Source organism: Desmodus rotundus, chromosome 12 (assembly GCF_022682495.2).
Source record: "Desmodus rotundus isolate HL8 chromosome 12, HLdesRot8A.1, whole genome shotgun sequence".
Classification (NCBI taxonomy): Eukaryota; Metazoa; Chordata; class Mammalia; order Chiroptera; family Phyllostomidae; genus Desmodus; species Desmodus rotundus.
Genome location: NC_071398.1, coordinates 69,190,163 through 69,213,931, shown reverse-complemented (window position 1 = coordinate 69,213,931; position 23,769 = coordinate 69,190,163). Strand labels below are relative to the sequence as shown.

The following is a 23,769-nucleotide window of genomic DNA, read 5'->3' as shown; positions in this document are numbered from 1 at the left end:
AGTTTATGGATAAGTACAACATGTTTGCACTTACACTATTTGGATATATAACTACCTGTAAACTAAGAATCTTGTGCTGCTAGACTATCTCCAATTATCTATCAGCTCTGATTTTATTATTTTGTTTCTAAATGAGGCATTAATTACATTCACAGCCATGCAATTATTTAACCATTCCCTGAGGCATCCAGTGTCTTTTCTCGTTGACACAAAGCTCCAGGTTCTTGGGGTTCCCAGCATGCCTTGCGCTGCTCTTGGCGGGAAAGCTGACCTCGACCGGGGGTCAAAAGGCTATTGTCGCGCTTCCCCAGGCAACCGTTGAAGGAAGGCGCATGCGCATCGCGCAAACCGCGGGCTTCGTGGTGCCGGTCTTGGTGGCTGGTGCCGGGCGTGCGACGTTCTGTAATGTACACGTTTGTGTCTTTTTTCTTTCTTGAATTTATTACTAATATTATTTGCTTTTAAATCTTTTTCTGTCACCTTCTGCCTACTTTTAATTTTCTTAGATCCTTAATGGAAAAACGTGGGGAAAAAATGTATACCTAGTTAGAGGTTTTTAAAAGTAGATTAACTCCGGCGTCTCGTCAAGGCTTCGTCAGGATAAATTTAAATGTGTACAGTAATAAGACTCTTCTGTGAACACTGATAGTTGAGTTGTCTGATTAAGAAAAATGAAATTGGTACCTAAAAAAGAAAATATCTAGAATATTTTTGGTTTCCTTTTATGGTTGTTCCACAGAGTAGGACGATATGTTATATTCAGAGCCATGCTAACGTTTAGTGAAGAAAGTTATCTCATTCTGTTATTTTGAAACGGCAAATTTAAAACAAAAATTAAAAGATTATTTTAAAGGGTTTGTTTGGCAGGGGCAGTTTTTCATTACCTAATACCTACCTGTACAATGTTGACAATGTTTGAATACTGTGAAGTGAAGAAAAATAAAAGATTATGCTTTTTTTAAAAAGGTCTTTTAAAAAGCTTTTTAAGTAACCCACTTATGTGAGACTTGTTGGTCAAATGGCTTGAAAGTAGCACCTCAGAAGAGTTGCAAAATGAATGTTTTTGAAGATTACATTTTAAGTAAAGGAATCCTCTCGTTTAGTCACATTTAATTCTTTCTGCTTTTACATGTGATAAACTAGAATATTAGGGATAAGAATAAGGCCTGAAATTAAAGCTTGCATTTGTATCACAAGGTTGAATTAAAGAAAATTCTTCATCAGAAGATGGCCACTGCACAGTTGCAGAGAACTTCCATGGTATGATGTCTTGTGTTTTAACATATTTTAATTTAACTAATTTTACTGTTTCTTGAACTCTCAACTATTTTTATGGTTGAAAGTTAGCGTCAACTATTTGAGGGTTTAATGATACCAGGAAACTCCACATTTTAAGAAATAAAAGTTCTTGCTAAACCATTTTGAATTAATGGAGCATCTATTGCATGCTTGATGCATTGCCTACAGTGGCTGGTTTAAGTTCAGTTTACATTGGGTATTAATGAACGCTGTTCTCTTCTGTTGATGAAATTATCATTCATAGCAGTCCACCCCTAAGATAAAATTGTTATCTTTGCACAGATAATGCATTACACGGTGTTATCTATCTATATATTATGCATTTACAGACAGTTAACCTACAAGGGGATTTTTAACACGATTTCAGTACTTTTTATGTTACCTTTAGGCTGCTACCCTGGAAACACACTCACATCTTAGAAGCCACACTAACTTCCTGGGGATTATTAACCACTATGGTTAGGAATTCTTGGGGAGAGTACTGTGCTTTTGCAAAATTAGGTCTATTACAAGTTTAGGAAGACTTTATTTTTAATAAATCTAAATGTTTAAATTTCCCTTGAATTTAGAGTGAGTCGGGATTTTCCAGTAAGATAACAACTGAGCAGCAGTCTTTATTGCTAGTGAAGAGGCTCCTAGCAATTTCAGTATCCTGCATCACGTATTTGAGAGGAATATTTCCAGAATGTGCCTATGGGACAAGATATTTTGACGGTAATATAATGTTTATTTTAAAACTTTCTTTAAAGAGCCCTGGCTGGTGTGGTTCAGTGCTCACCAGTGAAAGGTCATTAGTTCGATTCCCAGTCTGGGCACATGCCTGGGTTGCGAGATCAATCCCCAGTTGGGGTGTTCGAGAAGCAACCGATCAATGTTTCTTTCCCTCTCTTTCTCCTGCCCTGCCTGTCTCTCTAAAAATAAATAAATAAAATCTTTTTAAAAATAAAATGATGCTTTCTTAATAACATGTTATTTTATTTTGATTTGCTCTAAAACTATAAATTTTGAATTGGAGATTTCATTTCTTTAATAGCAGCTTTATTAAATTAAATTGAGATATAATGCACACACCTGACAATTTACCCACTTAAATTGCACAATTCAGTGATTTTTAGAAATTCATAGAGGGATGCAACTATCACCACTGTCAATTTAAGAACATTTTCATCACTCCAAAAGAAACTCCATACCCATTAAGTCACTCTCACTTCGCTCAACCTCTCCAGTCCTAAAAACCCACCAATCTGCTTTCTGTCTCTATGGATTTTTCTATTCTGGACATTTCATGTAAATGCAGTCCTACAACATGTGGCCCTTTGTGCCTGGACTATTTTACTTAGTGTAATGTTTTCAAGGTTCATCCATGTTGTAACATGAATTAGTACTTTATTGTTTTAATTGCTGAATGATATTCCATTAAATGGTCATACCAGTTTATCCATTTATCAGTTGTTTCTATTTTTTGGTTATTATAAATAATGTCACATTTGTGTACAAGTTTTTGTGTGGACATCTAAGTGGTTTTTATAAAATATATTCAGTACTTTTAAAAGCTCTTAAACATAATTTTTTCCCTCAGTTTCTCAAGTATAATTTCACCTGATGTTAAAGGAACTCTTACAATGATGAAGTAAATAGATAAAAATATTATATTGTTTAAAGTTTTTTACAGTGTATGGTCTTGTGTAAAAATAATACAGCCAGTTCATACTACAATAATAATTTATTGTCCAGCACATAATACGTATGCAGTATTGTGCCTGATGTTATGTACCAACTGTATGCTGGGTGATAAAGAAAGCACTATGTTATGTATGATAGCTTGTAATTCACCTTATAGAATTATGAGTCAGATGTTATTCCTGTTTTTCAGATACAGAACCTGGACTGAGAGATCTCAGTCCTTTTCAATGTATTACATGTTGCTTTTTGCAGGGTTCTAATCAGTTAATTTTTTGGTCTTTTACTGAATTATTTTACTGAAATAAGAACCCATTGCAAATATTCTAAGACTCTTGGATAACAATGACATAAAAACGTTACATCTATAGATTTAAAAAATGATTTTCTACCTATCAACATGTACTCTAATCATTATGATGCCATTTTATAATAAAGATAAAAAGATTATTTATTTTCATATAACCTTTCTTTAATTATATTATTACTAATCATCTGGAAATGCATTGACATTAATAATATACCAATAATACACAGCTGACAAATATAATCTTCATTTTAAATGTCTAGCTGTTTACTAATCTTTTTTTTTTTAAGATTTTATTTACTCATTTTTAGAGAGGAAGAGAAGGAGAGAAATATCAATGTGTAGTTGCCTCTCACGCGCCCGGTACTGGGGACCTGGCCTGCAACCCTGGCATGTGCCCTGACTGAGAATCGAACTGGCAACCCTTTGGTTTGCAGCCTGCGCTCAGTCCACTGAGCTACACCAGCCAGAGCTACTAATCTTAAGTAGCTCTATATTTACATTATAATTTTTGTGTTTAGATCTTTGTGTCAAAGTTCTGAGAGAAGATAAAAATTGTCCAGGATCTACACAGTTAGTGAAGTGGTAAGTAAAAGAATATCTCACAATAGAATATTATTTATTTTATTAAATCACATTTTTTCAGTTATACCTTTCAGTGTTTAACCCAATTTAGTGATTCCCCTCCTTTAACTCTGGATATAATTTTTTAGGGAATTGGAATTTTATATTAAAATTTTCCTTTATTTTATGCTCCATATGAGTGGGCTTCATTTTCCTATTATTATTTCCCACAAATACTAGCTGTCAAATATTTCATATCTTCCTTTCCATCCTTATCAACATTTTATATTTCTGCCACATTATTTTATTTTATTATTTTAAGCTAGTTAATGAGAAGGGATCTTTAATAAGAAAAATTTACATAATTTAGTCATGCAATAATATGGAGATTTATTAAAAGAACTGTTTTCTGGAAATGGATTTAATCTAAAAATGAATCTTTGCTTACTTTTTAGGATGCTAGGATGCTATGATGCTTTACAGAAAAAATATGTAAGTCAGTGCCTCTGTGTCCTTTTTTCCCCCACAATTTATTCCACAATGTAACATCAATTACCATATAGTAAAACATTAATTTAAACCAACTTGGGCATTGGCCAGTCCAAATTACTAAAAAGTCTGAACATTTGAATATTTTAAAGACTAATATTCAACTCATTTAAAGCTGATAGAATTAATACTTAAGATTTTGCCAAGACAGTTTTGTTCAATTATTAATATTCATTTGTATTAATAACACATCTTAATTTATAAAAACTTAATGAATTAAAAGCCTTTAAATTATTTATTAGTTTCACATGCCTTCTATAATTTTATTTATACTATTAATAAAATATTTCTTCATGAGCATTCAAAATAAATTTATATGTAGTCTAAATTGTCATAAATTCTGAATTAGTGAAATTTCAATTAATAAGGTTTTACTATAGACCATGAGTCTTTTTGTATACTTAGCATATGTTTATATCAACACATATAAAGAAGTTAAATAAAGTTGTAAAGAAGATAAAATTTTATCCATGGTCATTAACCTCCCTCATTAAGGCCTTAAATATTTAATGTTTATTAAATATTGAGTGCCTGCTATGTGCTAGGCACATATTCTAGGTAAGAGCTGGGTAAGCTAATAGTGGTCAACATGATAGAGTTCCTTCTATAGGGGGAAAACAGTCAATAAGACAAGCAAGTCAGATAATTTTCAATAATGTTAAATGCCACTGAAATTTTTAGAAAAATTATGTGGCAATGGAAAGATGGGGTAACTTTAGATGGGATGGTTAGAGGAGCTACCTTGGGGAGGTGACATTTAACCTGAGACTTGAATGAGAATACACCTAGCAGGCATTGATTTCAGGGAGAGAGTATTCCTAGGAGAGTGGCAAATGCAGCGTTGGAAGGGAGTTTGGAGAGTTCACAGAAAAAAAAGGCCAGTATGATTGGAGTGTAATGAACAGTGAGGGAGAGTGACATAAGATAAGCCTGGTGAGATAGGCAGGGCCAGAGTGTTCATGCTGTGTAGGTAAGAAGTTCGGATTTTCCTTAGGTGCAAATAAAAGTCATTCGAAAGTTTTGGGTAGAAATGTAACATTATTTGACTTATATGTTAAAAATTACTTTGGCTGCTAAGTAGAGAATAAACTGCAGAAGAACAGATTGAAATTAAGGAGAATAGCACTTTATTACTAAAGTACTGATTTAAAAAAGAAAGGAAGGAAGAAGTAAAGGAAAGGAAAAAAAAACCAAAACTGGTGGCTTAGACCAGGATAGCAAAAGAGGAGAAAAAAAATATTCAGTATATATTTGACAAGTAGAATGATAGGACTTGTTGGTGGATTGATTCTGGAGTATAAGAAAAGATCCAAATTAAGGATGACTCAGATTTGAGCAGCTTACTTGAGTGAATGATTTCCTGTGATTCTCTGTTTTTATGGTCTCCAAAGCCTCTTCTCTTTATTAAATGAACAGGGCTCTGAAATCTGTACTTTTTCTCCTTTCAAAATCAGTTTTCATATTGGGAAGGTTTAATGTGTTCTTTCACAATATATATTTTCCCTGTAACTGGTGGTAATGCCCCTGTTTGCTTAAGCAAATAACATGAATGTCATCCTTCACTAAGTCAACTAGAAATAGATATTTTGGGAAATAGATAAGGCTATCTAAGGTATATATTACTTTATATGCATCATATGAAGTCTGTTTTCTGCAAGATTATTTCTTATTAGGAATAAATGTTAAACTAGGACAGAATTCTTATGATCCATCATGAAAAAGTATTTTGTACAATAAAAGTAAGATTTTTGTTCTTTGTTGTATTTCAGCTAAGGATGGTTGTTCTAGCTGTAAGTATTTAAATATTTTTAAATTGTACTTTTTTTAAAAGACAGTAAAATTTGGCCTTGCATAATTAAATAATACTAAAACCAATTAATTGTGTCACTTTATTCAAATAACTGATCTATTCAGTGGAAAAAAGTAACTAATAATTATGGGGAGGGTTGTTTTGTATTTTATTTTGCTGATTTCATATAATAGTTTAGTCTAAACAACTACTTTAGTTCCCCTGAACACTTAGCCTTGTATAACTCAGTTGTAAATTATTTTCAAATAGGTATACACCAACCCAGAAGACCCACAGGTAAGTGTGTTTAAGTTAGTAAAGAAACATAATGCCTTGCCCTGACCACTGTGGCTCAGGTGGTTGGGCATTGTCCTACAAAGCAAAAGGCTGCTTGGTGTGAGAAGCAACTGATCGATTTTCCTCTGTTACATTGATGTCTCGCTCCCTTTTTTTCTTTCTTTTTTAAAAATATATTTTATTGATCATGCTATTCCAGTTGTCCCACTGTACCCACTTTATTCCCCTCTGCCCTGCACACCCCCTCCCACCCACATTCCTCCCCTACTTTAGTTCATGTCCATGGGTCGTACATATAAGTTCTTCGGCTTCTACATTTCCTATACTATCCTTAACCTCCCCCTGTCTGTTTCCCTGCTTTCCGCACTGAAACCTTCCATGTGATCTCAATTTCTGTGATTCTGGTCCTGTTCTAGTTGTTCGCTTAGTTTATTTTTGTTTTGTTTTGTTTTGTTTAGGTTCGGTTGTTGATAGTTGTGAGTTTGTGGTCATTTTACTGTTCACATTTTTGATCTTCTTTTTCTTAGATAAGTCCCTTTAACATTTCATATAATAAGGGCTTGGTGGTGAAGAACTCCTTTAAGTTGACCTTATCTGGGAAGCACTTTATCTTCCCTTCCATTCTAAATGAGAGCTTTGCTGGATAGAGTAATCTTGGATGTAGGTCCTTGCCTTTCCTGACTTCAAATACTTCTTTCCAGCCCCTTCTTGCCTGTAAGTTTTCTTTTGAGAAATCAGCTGACAGTCCTATGGGAACTCTTTGTAGGTAACTGTCTCCTTTTCTCTTGCTGCTTTTAAGATTCTCTCCTTATCTTTAATCTTGGGTAACTTAATTATGATGTGCCTTGGTGTGTGCTTCCTTGGGTCCAACTTCTTTGGGACTCTCTGAGCTTCCTGGACTTCCTGGAAGTCTCTTTCCTTTGCCAGATTGGGGAAGTTCTCCTTCATTATTTGTTCAAATAAGTTTTCAACTTCTTGCTCTTGTTCTTCTCCTTCTGGCACCCCTATGATTCAGATGTTGGAACGTTTAAGCTTCTCCTAGAGGTTCCTGAGCGTCTCCTCATTTTTTTAAATTCTTATTTCTTCATTCTGTTCTGGTCAAATGTTTATTTCTTCCTTCTGGTGCAAACCATTAATGTGAGTCTGGTTTCCTTCCTGTCACTGTTGGTTCCCTCTACATTTTCCTTTATTTTCCTTTGCATAGCCCTCACTTTTTCCTCTATTTTGCCACCATACTCAACCATTTCTGTGAGCATCCTGATTACCAGTGTTTCAAACTCTGCATCTGATAGGTTGGCTATCTCTTCATCACTTGGTTGTATTTTTTCTGGAGCTTTGATCTGTTCTTTCATGTGGGCCATATTTTTTTTTGTCTTGGCGCGCCTGTTACGTAGTAAGAGGCGGAGCCTTGGGTATTTGGCAGGGCGGGGCAACCCATTGTGTTGCTGTGGTGTGATGCTGTATGTGGGGGAGGAGTCTAAGAGGGAACAATGCTACTTGTTTAGCTCTCAGCTGGCTTTCAGTCACTTCCCACGCTACCCACAAGCAAATTGGGTCCTTCTGGTATTGATTCTTGTGTACGTTCTAGGACCTTGCGGGTCTCTCCAATGACTCTCCAGTGAGGCGAGGAGTTTCTCTTGCCACCTCAACCCCCACAGGTTTTTACAGCTAGAGGTTTTGCAGCTTTATTTCCCAACAGTGGAACCCTGGGTTGCTCAGTCTGTCTTGCTCCCCAGTTGTTCTTCCCAGTTTATATGCATGCGAATGTGGGACTGCGAGGTCTGCCAGCCACCACCTCACCCAGTCCACCAGCCACTGCCTTGCTGTGAGTCCTCTCCGCCCCTCCTATCAGTCTGAGTGAATGTTTCTTATTTAAGTCCTTGGTTGTCTGATTTACTACAGTTCAATTTTTTGTCAGTTCTGGTTGTTTTTTGTTTTTAAATTTGTCATTGTCCTTCTTTTGGTTGTGTGAGGAGGCACAGTGTATCTACCTATGCCTCCATCTTGGCCAGAAGTCTCTCTTTTTCTTTTGCCCTCCCTTCCCCTCTCTCTAAAAATAAATAAAATCTTTTAAGAAAAGAAACAATGCCTCTAATATCTAAAAATAACAAATTATAATGTCTTATGCTTATAATTGTGTTTTAATCAATGCACTTTCATATATATTTTCACGTTTAAATCTCATAAAATCTTTTTTGTGATAAGACAGGGTTTGTATTTTTATCTTTAAACCAATTTATACACTTACTGCAACAGAGATTATATGACTGATCCTAGGATACCAAGACACAGACCGTTAGAAATAATTTAAATCTCCTGACTTCTGGTTCTTCACAATATTCCTTTTATAGAATTATGACAGGGGTTGAGTTTGAGAAAAATAAGAAACTCCTCCTTAAACTTTGAATATTCATCCCAGTGCAGTCACATCCACCAGTTCATCTGACAATTCAAGTAGGAATTACAAGAAATGAAAATAAAAACCAGAAGAAGCTAAGGGGAAAAAGAATCTATTGAGTGCTTACTGGTGTTAAGTTCTGTTCTTTGGGGCTTTCTGTGTGTTACCTCATTATTTCATCACAACTTTTGAGAGGTAGCTGCCATTATCATCTCTTCTTTATAGATAAGGAAGCCTAGGTACAAGATTTCTTGCCTGTGTTCACAATAGCAGAACCAGAATTTGGAGCTAAGAAGTTCAGTTCATGATCTGGGGGCATAACCATTATATTAGCTGTTATAATACAGTGTTTTACTCAGTATGGAGAAGCAGATTTTTAAAAAAGAAAGAACTAATCCCCATCCCTATGGAGCACTGAAACATAAAGAACATAATAAAAGTATTAGAGCTTCAAGAGGGCTGAGTATGTGTCTTGTCTTTGATACTCATGCCTTAATATATGTCCATGCGACAAAATCATGTGGGCAAAGGCTATGAATTAGTTGATTGTTCAGGAATTATTCAGAAAAGTGTTCATTTATTTTCAGATGTTTTACAGTTGCACATTTTTTCTTTCAATGAAAGAGAAATCTTGCTGATGAAATAATATTTATTAAATGCTTGATGTGGTAGGCACTTCATTAAGGGCTTTGTATAAATTACCCCATTTGATAAATATTCACAACCACAAATGAGATAGGTACTATTTTCAACCTCTTTTATTAGCTGGGGAAACAGATTTAGAAAGCCTAAATGACTTGCTTATGGTTACAGTATACCAAGGATTGAAGCTCTGTGCTTTGTCATTCTGCTAAAGTAAGATATAAGCTGCCTCCTTTACCTGCCTGCCAAGGGGTTCCTTCTCTCTGATATATTTAACATACATTGCAATGAGTAGAAGAATAAACTTCTCTCCAAGATTGAAGCCCCAAATCCCAAACCATGGGAATCAACTATTGGGACTTTAAAGTTTCAATGAACCAATAGGGACTAATATGGCAGAAAAATTATTAGGTAAATATTGAGAGTCATACAAAAGCAGTACATAGCTACTTGGCTGCCAGTACTGTATACTGGATACATAACTGCAGTGTTTTCTATTTAAGACAATTTCAGAATGTTATCAATTTAAATTCAAGTACTCCAGGGATGGACCTATCATGGACTTCATAAGGTATTGTTCTATATTTTTCTTTTTGTATAACAGATTATGATTTATTTATATTAATCCTATATAGCTAAATTTCAGGATTAATTTTGAAATTTCTCAGACATCCCCAATTAACCATCAAGGTATGGCTATGCCAAATATCCTTGAAGTAACTGCAAGCCAGGATTCTGTGGCTAATTATATGCTATTTTAATAATGAAACAGAGACAAAGAGTAGGAAAGCTATTGTGTGCTTGAGTAATTATAATTATTAAAATCCATTTGTTTCCTTTAAACATCTTATATAAAATGCATAAATTACTAGTTTATAACAATGATATTAAATTTTTTATAATAGTGACATTTTATGGTATCTTTCAACTTAACTCTTTAATGCTATAATAGAAGTAAGAATCTCAACAAAATGTGAAATATGTTATTAGAAGCTACAGGTGTCATAAAATAATGTGTGATTCTCTTCTAGTAGAAACCAAACCACTGAATCTAGTATTTCATCTGATGACACCAAGAAAGCAAGTGTTCTCCTCATTCGCAAGATTTATGTTCTAATGCAAAATCTGGAACCTTTACCTAATGATGTTTGTTTGACCATGAAACTTTTTTACTACGATGAAGGTACTATTTGCAATACATCCTGTTTCAGTTGCTATCTATATGTTTTATTATTATTGAAACTATTGTTTTTCATCCCAAATGTTTTTAAGGGCATAACTTACTATATATTTTTTGAAATTACAAAATTTACATTTAATATTAACATTTGAAGAAGAAAGATTTGAAAAAATGGGTTTTAAAAATATACACAAAACACCTTGGAAGGGTAGTTCAGTTGGTCGGAGCATCATCCTGTGCACCAAAAAGTCATGGATTTGACTCCTAGACGGGGTACATACCCCAAGGTTGCAGGTTTGGTCCCCAGTTGGGGGCAGATATGGGAGTCAGCAACCAGTCAATGTTTTTCTCTCTGTCTCTCTCTCCCCCCCCTTCCTCTCTCTCTAAAATCAATAAAAACAAATCCTCAAGTGAGGATTAAAAATAATAATGTGAAAATAAAATATACACAAACTTCTCCAGTGATAATAACATGAGGAGGGGGACCCAAAAAACACAGAATTATCTTCTGGAGGGTGGGCCCCTTGTAGTACAGGCTTCCCTCACTAGGTGAGTGTTTTAGGAATCCATCTTTATCAGTGTGCCAGCTGGTGGTGTGAGAGGCTGCATTCAGTTTCGGTGAATTTTTTAAAGACTCTTCCAAAGTGTTTGCCCATTTCGTGATGGGCAAGCGCACCTGCACACACAGCACTAAATATTCAGCAGTTTTTGACCAAAAACAACAGGACCCCCATGTCCCACCCTCCCTATTCACCCCATTTTGCCCTGAGTGACTCTTTGTTTCCCCAAATGAAAAAAATCCTCAAAGGGAAATGTTTTGCTGATGTGGAGGACGTAAGACAAAAAAATGGCAGAAGCTCTAAAAGGCATCAAAATCAACAACTTCTAAAACTGTTTTCAGCAGTGGAAAAAAGTCTCAATAGGTGTATTGCATCAAAGGGAGAGTACTTTGAAGGTGATTGAAGTTTAAACATGTAAGAATAAATACACAATTTTTATAAGTAAATTCGGGGGGGGTTGGATCCCCCTTCAAAGCTATAAGAGGTATAGTCTTACTCATAATTAAAGAAAAATGGTGAGATACCATTTTTCATTTATCAGGGTATGGGGAGAAGCAGGCATTTTTATACACTCTTAGAAAGTATGTATAGATATAACATTTTTAGATGACAATTTGGCAGTATTAAAATTTTCAATGCATATTATCTTTAATCCAGAAATTCTTCTATAGCTACAAGAGTATCTTGGGAATATACAGGTTTATTGTATACAAGAATATACAAATATGCAAGTTTATATGTGTATAAGGATTTTCATTATAGCATTGGTTAAAATAGGAACAAAATGGAAACAACCTTGAGTGTCCTTCATTGGAGGATTAAGTAAATAAATTATGATGCATCTATATAGTAGGATTCTGTGCAAGCTATTAAAAAGAATGTGCTGGTAAATTTTTACTTGGCCATAAAAAAGAAGAAAGTTTTACCCTTTGTGACAGTATGGATAGACTTGGAGAACATTATGCTAAGTGAAATAAGCCAGTCAGAAAAAGACAAATACCATATGGTTTCACTTGTGTGGAATCTACTGAATAAACTGAACAAGCAAAATAGAGACAGACTCATAGAGAGCAGTTTAGATAAACAGCTAAGGAGGGGAAAGGGTAGGGGTGGAGGGATTGAGCAAAGAGGGAAAAGGACTCATGGACATGGACAACAGTGTGGTGATCATGGGAGGGGGTATAGGGGAACAAATGAAAATGGAAACAATACAATAAAAAATAGAAAAATAAAAATATATATTAAAACAGATTTTAAATATGTTAAAGAGAACAGTATGATCTCATTTGTGTTTTTAAGGTTATATATGTATATATATGAATATATATGGAATAGTATAAATCGTACATGCATATCTTCTCAACATCAAGCAACAACATAGTAACAACTAAAATTTATTGAATGCTTACTATGTGCCAGCTCTGTTCTGAGCATTTTATATACTTTAATTCACTTAATACCCACAATTACCCTAGGACAGATCAGGAAATCAAATCAAAGATGATAATTTCCTCAGGGTTACACAAACAATCAAGTGAAGGGAAATAAAGGTTACCTTTAGGGAATAAAATAAGAACTTAGAGATAATAGAAGAGTGATTTTTACTTTTTATTATATGCTCTTTATTACTATTTGAAATTTCTCCAACTTGCATGTATTATAATAATAATGTTTTCTTTGATTTCATGAACACCACAGTTTATTCTTACTCTTTTACAGTTACACCCCCAGATTACCAGCCTCCTGGTTTTAAGGATGGTGATTGTGAAGGAGTGATATTTGAAGGGGAGCCTATGTATTTAAATGTGGGAGAAGTCCCAACACCCTTTCACACCTTCAAAGTAAAAGTGACCACTGAAAAAGAACGAATGGAAAATATTGATTCAACTATATTATTTCCAAAACAATTTAAAACACCACTTCAAAAAATTCTCATGGAAAAAGATGATCTAGAAGATGAACAGGAGCATTATGTATCTGTAAGTACATTTAAAGAAACAAAGTACAGTAGTAAATATTAGTCTCAGTGAGGACTTTCATAACTCTTGTTAATATTTGTATAAATACTGTCTCAGAATCATAAACCCAAGTTTGGAAGGGACCTTAAAGAAAGTATAGTCTTATTTTAAAGGAGAAATGATAAAAATATACAACTTTCTCAAAATGTATGTTGGTTCTAAAAACCCCTAGATCTTATTGTTGCTGGAGGGCACTGTATTAGACATGTTCATAAAATAAGCTGCCACTTTTATAGCTCTGGAATTTCCATACAGCTGTTAGCATACAGTCTGAATATGCCCCAACCCAGTTTAAAACTTCAAAAAGTTTGCAAGCTTTTTATCTTTATGCAAACATCATTCTAAGAAATTTAAAAGTGCAACTACTTTGAATGAAGCAGGGACTGGTTCTAGAGGCCCAGCCACTCACCACCTCACCTGCCCTCATAGTGTACTCTGAGGAAACCCTTTGGTCTCTGGAGCATAGTTTGGAAACCACTGACCTACTCTAATCCCCTAATTAAATGCTGAAACTATTTTTACAACACCCCTATTAGCTCTGCTTGAATTTCTTCAGGGCATGGAAAGACACTGTCCTGAAGCACTCTGGAGTTCCTAGAAGAAAGAAAAAGTGTGTTATTGTTGCCCTCCTGTACGTAGCACTTAGATTTACAGATGTGCATTCTCATTGGTTGAATGAATGGGGGAATTATAAGTACAAAAAAGCTTTTGTTGTTGCCTCACTCCCAGAAAATCTTTCATCATTAACATGATTGTTCTTTAATCTTATCTTTGTTGTTTTCTCTTATCTGATTTTATTCTAAATTATGACCACAGTACTTTCGTATAGAGACTGACTATTCTGATTTAGGCTCTGTGGCCACATCCTTACAAATAGAAAATTTCATTTTCAACCCATACAGTCAAAGAAGAAATCTTTTTCCTAAAACCTAAATTCCAATCTTGCTTTATAAACAAATATATCTGGAATTCACATAGCCTTCTTTAAAATATTTAAAGCTCTTTGACATGTCACAAAGGGAATAATAATTATAAAGTAGACATAAAACCTGTTATTTCTACCATGACTAATCTTATCCTTAACTAACTCCCTGAAGAGTTTTGGAGCATATTCAGAGTATATGCTAACATCTGTGTGGAAATTCCAGAACTATAGAAGTGGCAGCTTAGTTCTTAGAAGTTGTGTGAACATGTTTAATTCAGTGCCCTCCAACAACAGTAAGATAGATCTAAGGGTTCTTAGAACCATCATATATTTTGAGAAAGTTGTATATTTTTATCATTTGTCCTTAAAGCAACCAAGCAAAGTACAGTCGTTTTTTATACTTTATCGGGATAAATAAGTTGCCTTGTAATAGTAATTATAGGACCACTTTCTTTCTAGCAAGCATAGGGTAGTTGTAGTTTTGTTATATTTAACCTTCAAAGAAAATAAATTTGCTCATCAAGTCAGCTACCAAGTTGTTTTAGTTTCTTTTTGAAATGTGTCCATTTTTTTCTTCACATAATTATGTAGGATGATTTTGACATTGAAATGAACACCGAAGAGCAGAAAAAAACTCCTGGGTCTTCTGAACTTGCAGGTATGAAGTTAATGAAAATGTAAATTAATTCAATTCCAATTAAATTTTATACCATTTTAACTTTTTTGTTTTTTACAGAACCAAGTTTAGCTTATGAGGAAGATGAAAGTATGAAGTCTAAAGAAAGTCAAGATCTTTCAACTTCTCGTTCTCAGGTATAAACCTGATAGTGCCATCTCACTTTTAACTTTTTTTCCCAAAAGACTATTGATTATATGTTTATTTAGTTATTACTCAGATTTTTTTATTCTAGGTCTCTTAGAAGAAAATTAGGGATTGAGAATGCTCATTAATAAAATCTGGATATGTTGAAAGTTTTGAGTATATTATTGGCGGGTTTAGTAATAAATCTAAATACTGTATATGGAATCTCAATATTTCAGAGCTAGAAAGAATCTTAAGCAATTATTATCCAATACCCTTTGTATTTACAAATGGAGTATATAATACATTTCTGTTGCCTTGGAGCAGAACATTCTTATTTTTTTTTTCTATTTACAGTAAAATCTAGAAGTAACATTTAGACAAAATGAACTTGAAAATAGTACTGATGAATGCTCCCCTTTGCATAGCCCCTTCTCCAGTGGGAGTGGGCTAAAGTTTTTCTCTTCTAGAAGAGTAGTGCCTGATGGTGATCATTTGGGACTTTGTCAGCTAAGTGAATGGTCAGTTGTGTACAGTGTCAGTTTCACTATTGGTTTCATTACCTCAACAAACAAGACCCTAAATTTTATGTGATTGAACTTTTAAGTCCCATTATTGTGATATGAGAAGCTTTTCTTATGTTCTGTGTAATTATTTTCTAGGTTGAACAGTTAGTCAGTAAAACATCTAAACTTGATATGTCTGAAAGCAAAACAAGAAGTGGAAAAATCTTTCAGAATAAAGTGGTAAGTGTCTTTGAATTTGTTTTCCATTCTAACCTTATAATTTCCCCATATATGAGTTTATTTTGCCTATGAACCATTTATTAGACCAATATTTAGTAAGCACCCATTATGTGCCAAGTACTTTACTAGGTACTGGAAAATATAACACATAATTATAACATAACATAGTTATGTTATATTTTATAAGTATAAATATAATATAAAATATAACATAAATAATACATAGTTCCTGTTCTTAGCTGAACGTTTAGTAGTTGGCAGTTACAAGCAGTGATACAGGGCTATTATAACAGTCTGAATAGACTACATAGAGACACAGAGGAAAGAATGGTTAATTTCAATGAAGGTACTTTAGAGGGGGACATCCAGGAAAGGCTTTGAGAAGTGACACCATTATCTAGATTCCCAAAGAAGTGCCAAAATGTTCCCATGTTCTATCTTATAAATGGATTATCCTGTTAATAAGACATTAAAAGTGAATGTTTTGTATATACATTGCATAAAATGAATCTCATGTTCTTAAGTAAAAAAGCAGACACTACTTGTAGGTTTTGGTATGAATTGGACTAAATAGAAATCTATATTTTATTTTAGAGCTTTAAGTTATTCTAAAAAGTTCAGCAGTGAAGAAAAAGCATTCTGTAAAACATGCAAAATATTATATCCAAAAATAGGAAACAAACAGCATACTCTTCCAGTGGTATGCTGGAACATTTCTTCTCAACTGCTCATTCAGTGACATGATGCTGGTAGCTCTAAATTGGACACGATGAGAGTACTTACAGCATGAATACCAGCAAATGCCTCAACTCAGGATTTGTTTCTCTCTGAGAACCAGTTGTTAAAAAAAAACATTTACCAGAGCATCACTGATTATAGTGCCATTTTAGGTGTCCTTTCCCCACCCCCACATTCTCAATGGGAAGTTGCAGGAACTGGCAGGAAACAGCTTTCAAACTAGTATGCTAATGAAAGTAAGAAATAAGAGAATTTTAAAAATTTATCTCTAGCAGCAAAATGTTCTTCTTAGACAACTTCTATTTAGGATGAGTATCCTTTTTTATGATATAGAGAGAAAAACCAGCATTAAAAAAAATCATTAGGCAAAATTTCTTTGTAATGTAACATTAGGATGCTTTGGGAACATAAATTCACTTCTCTGCCAAAGTACTCCTGACTTTGAGAATCATGACTGAATTATGGTTAGGAAAGGGAAGAGATGAAAATATTTAATAGTATATATACTAAGGAATTTATCACTGAAGAATACATTTTAAGTATCAGAAAATTAGCATGTCCTTTTAGAGAACAGTAGTATGATAGCTAATAAGTTGTCATCGTTCAATATTCATTTTAAAACTGAATACGTGGTATTATTCACCTTAGCCAAAAGGTGGATAAAACCTAAATGTTTATCAACAGACAAATGGATAAACAAAAATACATACAGTAGAATATTATGCAGCTATAAAAAGGAATGCAGTATCAGTACATGCTACAACTTGGATGAACGGTGAAAACATTATGCTAAGTGAAAGAAGTCAGTCACAAAAGTCCACATATTCTATGATTCCATTCACATGAAAGTCTAGAATAGGGGTTTCTATAGAGACAGAAAGTTATAGGGCTGGTGGGAGGGTAGGGGAATGGATAATTGATAATTATAAGGGTTTAGGGTTTCTATTTAGAGTGAGGAAAATGTTCTAAAATTGACTGCAGTGATGGTTGCATAGCTCTGTGAATATACTTTAAAATCACTGAATTGTACATTTCAGTGATTTTAAAGTATAAAATTGTACATTTAAAAAAATAGGTGAATTTCATGGTATCTGAATTATATTTCAGTAAAGCTGTTTTTATAAAAACTTCACATAGTTACTTATGGTTAAAAATCAAGTGTTGGTTGTTCTTTGAGAAATAACCAATTAGTAATTATTCTATCTTTTTGGAGGTTAATGGAAATCAACGAGTAAAATCTTCTAAAGAAAATCGGAAGAGAAGGCAACTTGAATCTGGGAAAAAAGTAAGTCTTATTATAATACATAGATTGAATAAAATGTCAAGTATCAGAATATCATTATTATGGATTAAATTTAATATGATAAATATAATATTCCTGGATATACCTGAGGGCTCTGATATCCAAATCTTTTAAAACACTATATGGTTCTTAAAAATGGGGTGATTTTAAAATAAGATTCACTATGTTTATTAATTTTTCCATGTAAATATTTAATGTCCAGTTCCATGAATGATTTGAAGTAGTTGGAAGAATTTATAAAATAAACAAAAATCAGTGTCAGGAAAATATGAATAGAATGAAAAAATGAGAGTACAGGAATATTCAAGGCACTGTATTTATTACAGAACTAAAATTGGGCCACAAATTTGATCTGAGCTTTGTAGAGACCAAAACTAAAGTAGGAGTGCTCCCCACCCATCCAGCCAGCTGACGTGGTGGTAGCTGTCCTCCAGGGCCGGTCTGCCTCTGAGTGGTGTCTTCAGAGCGACTGCAGGAGCCCACAGGTGAGGGCATCAAGTTGTCAGCAATTTCAAGTGGTTTGTCTGCAAATTTGCTGGGCTCAGTGAGGCATGATTAGAGTGTTCAGAAACACACGTGTTCCCCAGCTGTGCAGCTTTGCATTCAGGAACTACCAGCGCCTTAGCAGATACTCTATCCTGAAGATGTGGCCTTTGGAGCTTCAACATTTCCACATCAATATTTATCTTCTGAGATGGTTCTTCATCTGTATGCCTATCCTTCTTACACCCTAGAGTCTACACAAAACTTTTGCCCAGGGCCTGGCTCCCAGTATGATTATAACCAACCCAGTCATTACCAAGGTTTTCAGAGGGTGATGCCATGGTATGAGCACATGTGCTGTCTCCCATAAGACACAAAAGCTCTCTTTAAGAAAAAAACGTGCAATGACCAAAAGTTTGACAGTAAGAAGGCTGAAAGAACTATATCATCTGATATAAAATCAGTAAAAGGCCACATCGTATGTCCATTCATGCTGACACTAATTTGAAATCAGATGGTTATCATAGACAAACAGACAGAAAATCTGGAATTATTGAAAAATGTGGACCTGCCTCCAAACCTGAGTTTGAATTCACCAGGTTGGATTTTCCTAAACTGCTGGTCTCAGTGAACAATGAGATATTAGAGACGCCAAAATAGCCCAAGTGTGGGCCTTTATGCTCTGATTCTACAAACACTTCTCTTGTGAGAGAAGTGGTGAAACCTGCTCCATTGTCAGCAGAGGGTGAAATAGAGGTGAAAAATAATAATCTGACTCTGTAATTGATAATGCTGCTGCTACCAATCCCTCTTCATGTACAAGAGAGTTATCCTGGATGCCAGTGGGTTATGTTGTCTATCAGACTTTACCTGCAGAACCATCACCAGCCCCTAGAAATGTTACTTTTGTGATAAACTTCAATGATGGTTGTTTTATCACAGATCCTAAAAATGGTAGCATATCATCTTCTCAAGTTTTATCTTCACATCCTTCATACAACAGAGAGGAACACATTTTCCATTCAACTAAAAAATCCAAAGCATCACAAGGTGGTGATCCTGAGCAAAATGAAGCCTCAAGGAAGAATAAGAAAAAAGAACAGTCTAAATTAAAATATAAAGTCTTGATAGTTCAAGACCCCCAAGGATTAAAGATGCCAAGGAGTTTCCCAGTCTGGCATTTGCAGCTGAAAGGAGAGTCAGAGACAGAGTGGGGTCATCGAAATTTCAATCTAGATAGCAGCCACTGAATAATTTTAAAAGAGCCAGATTCCAGTACAGTTGGATTTTAGGGTAATGCTGACAGCACTGGAAAACAAGCAGCACTTCCAGAGCGCTAAGTGGTCCTCCACACCAGCGGTGTTTTCAGTTGAGGCAGTTCCTCTCTGAAGAGGCCGTGTCGGGGAAGAAGGGCCACCACTTCAGCCAGGTGAAGACCCCACACAACCCCTTAGACTCCAGTGCCCTCCTGATGAAGAAGGGGATGCAGAGGGAGGTCCCCAGGGCCAAGAACCTGACCTCATTGAAGAAGATTATTTTAAAAGAACGGAAGGAGAGAAAGCAGCAGTGTCTCCAAGAAAAGACTGTGGGCCCATTAAATGATGATGTGCAAGATGTAGGGAATGGTGGTGATGACCTGGCTCTTGAGCAGACTTCCAGAGCGAGCAGAGGCATCAGTGTCCTCCACTCCTGCTGTAGAGAGCAAGTCAGAAGAGTCACTGGGAGCTGAGATCCATAAGGAGGCAGTGAACTGCTACCCAGCCCCCAAAGATGTCAGCTACCCCAAGATCCACAACTGGAGATTCAGGGATTACTGCACCCAGGTGCTCAGTAGAGGTTGACACCTGTGTTAGGGATCATCTGAAGAGATGGTTCGCTTCTAATGGATCTGCTGAAAGAGCTGGTTCGTTTCCAAGACTGTATGTACCAGAAAGATCCTGTGAAGGCCAAGACCAAACACCAGCCTGTACTAGGGCTGAGGGAGGTGCTCAGCACTTGAGGTTCAGAAAGTTGAAGTGTGTCATCATCTTTCCCAACTGGAAGAAGATACAGTCAAAAGGTGGGTTGGATGACACCCAGCATACCTTCATTGATTACACCTGGGAACAGAACATTTCCTTTCATGTTTGCTGTCAAGTGCAAAGCTCTCAGGAGCCATTTGAACAAAGCCAGTTCTGTCAGTGTGGTGGGGATCTTCAGTAACGATGGGGACCAGGATGAGTTCCACAAGATGGTTGAGCTGACAATGGTGGCGAGAGAGGTTTACAAGACCATGTTGGAGAATGTGTGTTGGGAGCTGGCAGGAGAGCAGGGCCCAGGCCACTGCAAAAGATGCCCTCCTTTCCCCCACTGCTCTCAACACAGAAGAGCCACAACACATTGAAATCTGGAGAAAACATCTGGAAGCATTAGTGTGTCCTGGAGCTAGAAGAAACGCTGGAGGCTTCAACCTCTCAGTTGATGAACTTGAATTTAACAAAAGAATTCTCTTGTGTGTGTGTGTGTACTTGGGGTAAGGAGGGGAAGATTTGAACAACTTTGTAGTTCTTAGTTCTTCGCTGACCTAATGTGTTTGTAATGCTGTTTAATTGGGACTTTGGCAGCATGCTGGGCAAGGAAGCAGCCTTTGTGGCATCTAAAATGGCAAGTGCCATGAACGGACACTGGGGGCATGCTGAAGGAAACTTTTCCTAAAAGCCCTCTGAGCACAATGCAAATCTAGAGAACACTGGAAAACGTGGTACTTCGAGTGTTCTGTTGCTGAGGAAAGGTTCTGTCCATTGCAGAAGAGCTGAGCCAAGTTAGTTTGTGGTGAACAGGAGCAATGTGGCTGATGTTTTCCAAGTTGTGGTGACTCAGCCCAGCCCTGGAGAGCCAGCTTTAGAGCAGGAGGGCAGAAAGGGCTCCTTCTCAGGACATGGCCTTTCAGCAGGAAGATTTGGGGATACTTGGAGGGCTTGTTAAAGTGAGCCTCAGAAGAAAAATCAGTTTTCCAACCTGTGACCTTTGACATGAATTATTTCTTTTAGTCTGTTTTTCAAAGAACAATGTATACTGAAGTTCCTAAACTTGTTTTGATAATCTACAAATCTTTCTTTTGTAAGTGAACATATTCTGAATGTGGTTTCTGTCTCAGAGGCCAGAAGGCAAGAAGTTTACATTTCTATTTTCCTGTTACTAAGAGGGCTTACTTATTTTGAATAGAGTGATTATTTAATTTAAAGTAGAAACAGATAAGTTACCAAACTCACAAATACTATTAAAAATATAGCATTACCTCCTAGGACCTTAGGAGAAAAAAATCTTTCCTGACCTAAATCCTGGAACAGTTGTTTTTATTTGGAACCTTATTTTACTAAATGAGATAATGTATTTGTCATTTCTGAGATAAATGTTTGTACTTTTTCAACTAGGATTTTTAGTATTATTAGTAGGTTAAAATTAAACCAACTGAAAACTCAAAACTATTTTTAAAAATCAAATGTTAAAGGGGTAATCTCAAAAACATTGTGGGTTAATACTATCATCAGTTTACAAATCTTTAGAAGGCAATGGAATGATCTGACATCTCACTAATATATTAGATTCCTTAATTTTTCCCAATATATTAGGCCTTGATTTTTTTCTGCAAAATCATAATTCAATTTGTATCCTTACTAAGTTTCTTCCATAAGAATCAATGTTCGTTAACTCAGGGAATCTTGTTAGGAATTTCAAAACTGTGCATTGAAGGTCAACTGTATATTAGGTACTGCTAAGTACCAGGGATACAAAAACAAAACATAGTTTAAATCTTACATTGTGCCAAGGTAGAATGTTTCTATATTTGCAGCTCATTTTAATATCTTTGTACCCTCTCATCCCCCCAAAATATTTTACTATTTTGAGGGCATAATATTAACTCTATCTACTCCAACAACACTAATGAAGACTTTATATTTTGCAAGTGTATACTTTCAGCAGCCATCAGAAGATTTAAACATGTCAGTAATAAAAATTTACCCTATTTTTAAAGAACCCAGGTAACCTATCTTAGTAGGAAATAGGTATGCTAACTATATTTTAAAAAGAAGAAAGAAACCTCAGAGATATGAAAATATCTAAAATGAAAGATATGTAAACTGGGAATTATCTATTCTTAATAGTTGTTTTCTTTTGATAGGTTCTTCATCACTTTGATTCTGCTAATCAAGAGTCAGTGCCAAAAAGAAGAAAGTTTAGTGAACCAAAGGAACATACATAAACATTATTTTTCTTCTGCATGTTTGCAAAGTTCATCTCAACATTAAAAGGGCACTATATTACTATTTTAAGGTGTGTTTACCCTACTTCTGAAAATTTATATGTGGTTTTAAGCAGCTAGTAAACTAAAATGAATATCATATTGTGATCTTTAATCTTATCTAAGACAAATCCAAGAGAACTTTTGAATAAAACCAAAAGTACCAGTGTCATAATAAATTCTGTTCACTATCTACTCAATACAGATCTATCTTCCATTTTGGTGGACATTTCCTTTAAACATACATTAATTTTTAAAGTCCTCTAAAGCCATTTTTGAAACAAATAATGTTTATTTTGGTATTACATTTTATAAGGAATTCACTTTTTACTTATGTTAAAACTATACCATTTAACTGGCTGTTTGCAATTGTGTTATTAAAACAAGGTTCTACAGTCCTTTGATATAGTGTATTGACATGATAATATATAATGTACAATTCAACATTGGTGCTTTACCTTAAAAATTTTTTTTTACTACAAGATGAAATGACTGATTTTTAAAGTCTGGCATTTTGCAGAGCATAAATAAAACATTGTTCAGCATCTAGACTCTTTCATGACTTCCAATTTTTATATAATTAGCAGAAAATGTTTGGACACTAATTTTTTTGTTTTTTTAAAAAATATAATGGTTTGGGGTTTTGTTTTGTTTTTTTCATTACCATTTAGTCCCCTTATACTCCCCTCTCCCCAGGGCACTAATTTTGAAATCATTTCAGTAGATGTTACTTTTCAAGAGTTGAGCACAGTTCCTAGAACTTTGGAGTGGTAGTGTGAAAGATACTGTGCGTTTAGTGAGAAGCCTGGGACCTGGTTCCAGCCTTGACCATTTCCTTTGCTTTAGAAAAGAAAGACTTAAAATTTGGTCTGCTTGCCTCTTGCGGCATCAGCAGACATATTCTAAAAACATGCATTAGCCCCGGCTGGTGTGGCTCAGTGGCCTGAGTGCCAGCCTGTAAACCAAAAGGTCCCCATTAGGGCACATACTTGGGTTGCAGGCCAGGTCCCCAGTTGGGGGCGCGCGAGAGGCAACCACACATTGATGTTTCTCTCCTCTTTCTCCCTCCCTTCCCTTCTCTCTAAAAATACATAAAAACATGCATTATACATGGGTTTGCCAGTAACAAGTGCTATAGAGAATGTTGGTATGTATGTATTCGATGGTAGAAATGTGTACCCATCCTGTTTAATGTAAACCAAGTGAA

The 23,769-nt window shown here is 35.2% G+C and overlaps 1 protein-coding gene and 1 pseudogene across 1 annotated transcript; both read left to right on the top strand.

The window, feature by feature from the left end:
* Positions 1-1,227: 1,227 nt before the first annotated feature.
* On the top strand, positions 1,228-22,550 carry HORMAD1 (HORMA domain containing 1). Its single transcript, XM_024570430.2, has 13 exons — positions 1,228-1,260; positions 1,869-2,013; positions 3,808-3,871; positions 4,306-4,342; positions 6,459-6,485; positions 10,029-10,096; positions 10,557-10,708; positions 12,985-13,244; positions 14,800-14,866; positions 14,945-15,021; positions 15,673-15,756; positions 17,708-17,779; positions 22,443-22,550. Exons 1-13 carry the CDS (start codon positions 1,228-1,230, stop codon positions 22,521-22,523), a joined length of 1,167 nt encoding a protein of 388 aa, XP_024426198.2. The 3' UTR covers positions 22,524-22,550.
* Positions 18,464-20,812, top strand: LOC112313834 (selenocysteine insertion sequence-binding protein 2 pseudogene; annotated as a pseudogene).
* Positions 22,551-23,769: the final 1,219 nt, after the last annotated feature.

Coding starts and splice junctions, on each gene's coding strand:
- HORMAD1 (XM_024570430.2), top strand. CDS start 1,228: ATGGCCACTGCACAGTTGCAGAGAACTTCCATG. Junction 1,261..1,868: donor AGTTGCAGAGAACTTCCATG/GTATGATGTCTT, acceptor CCTTGAATTTAG/AGTGAGTCGGGATTTTCCAG. Junction 10,709..12,984: donor ACTTTTTTACTACGATGAAG/GTACTATTTGCA, acceptor ACTCTTTTACAG/TTACACCCCCAGATTACCAG.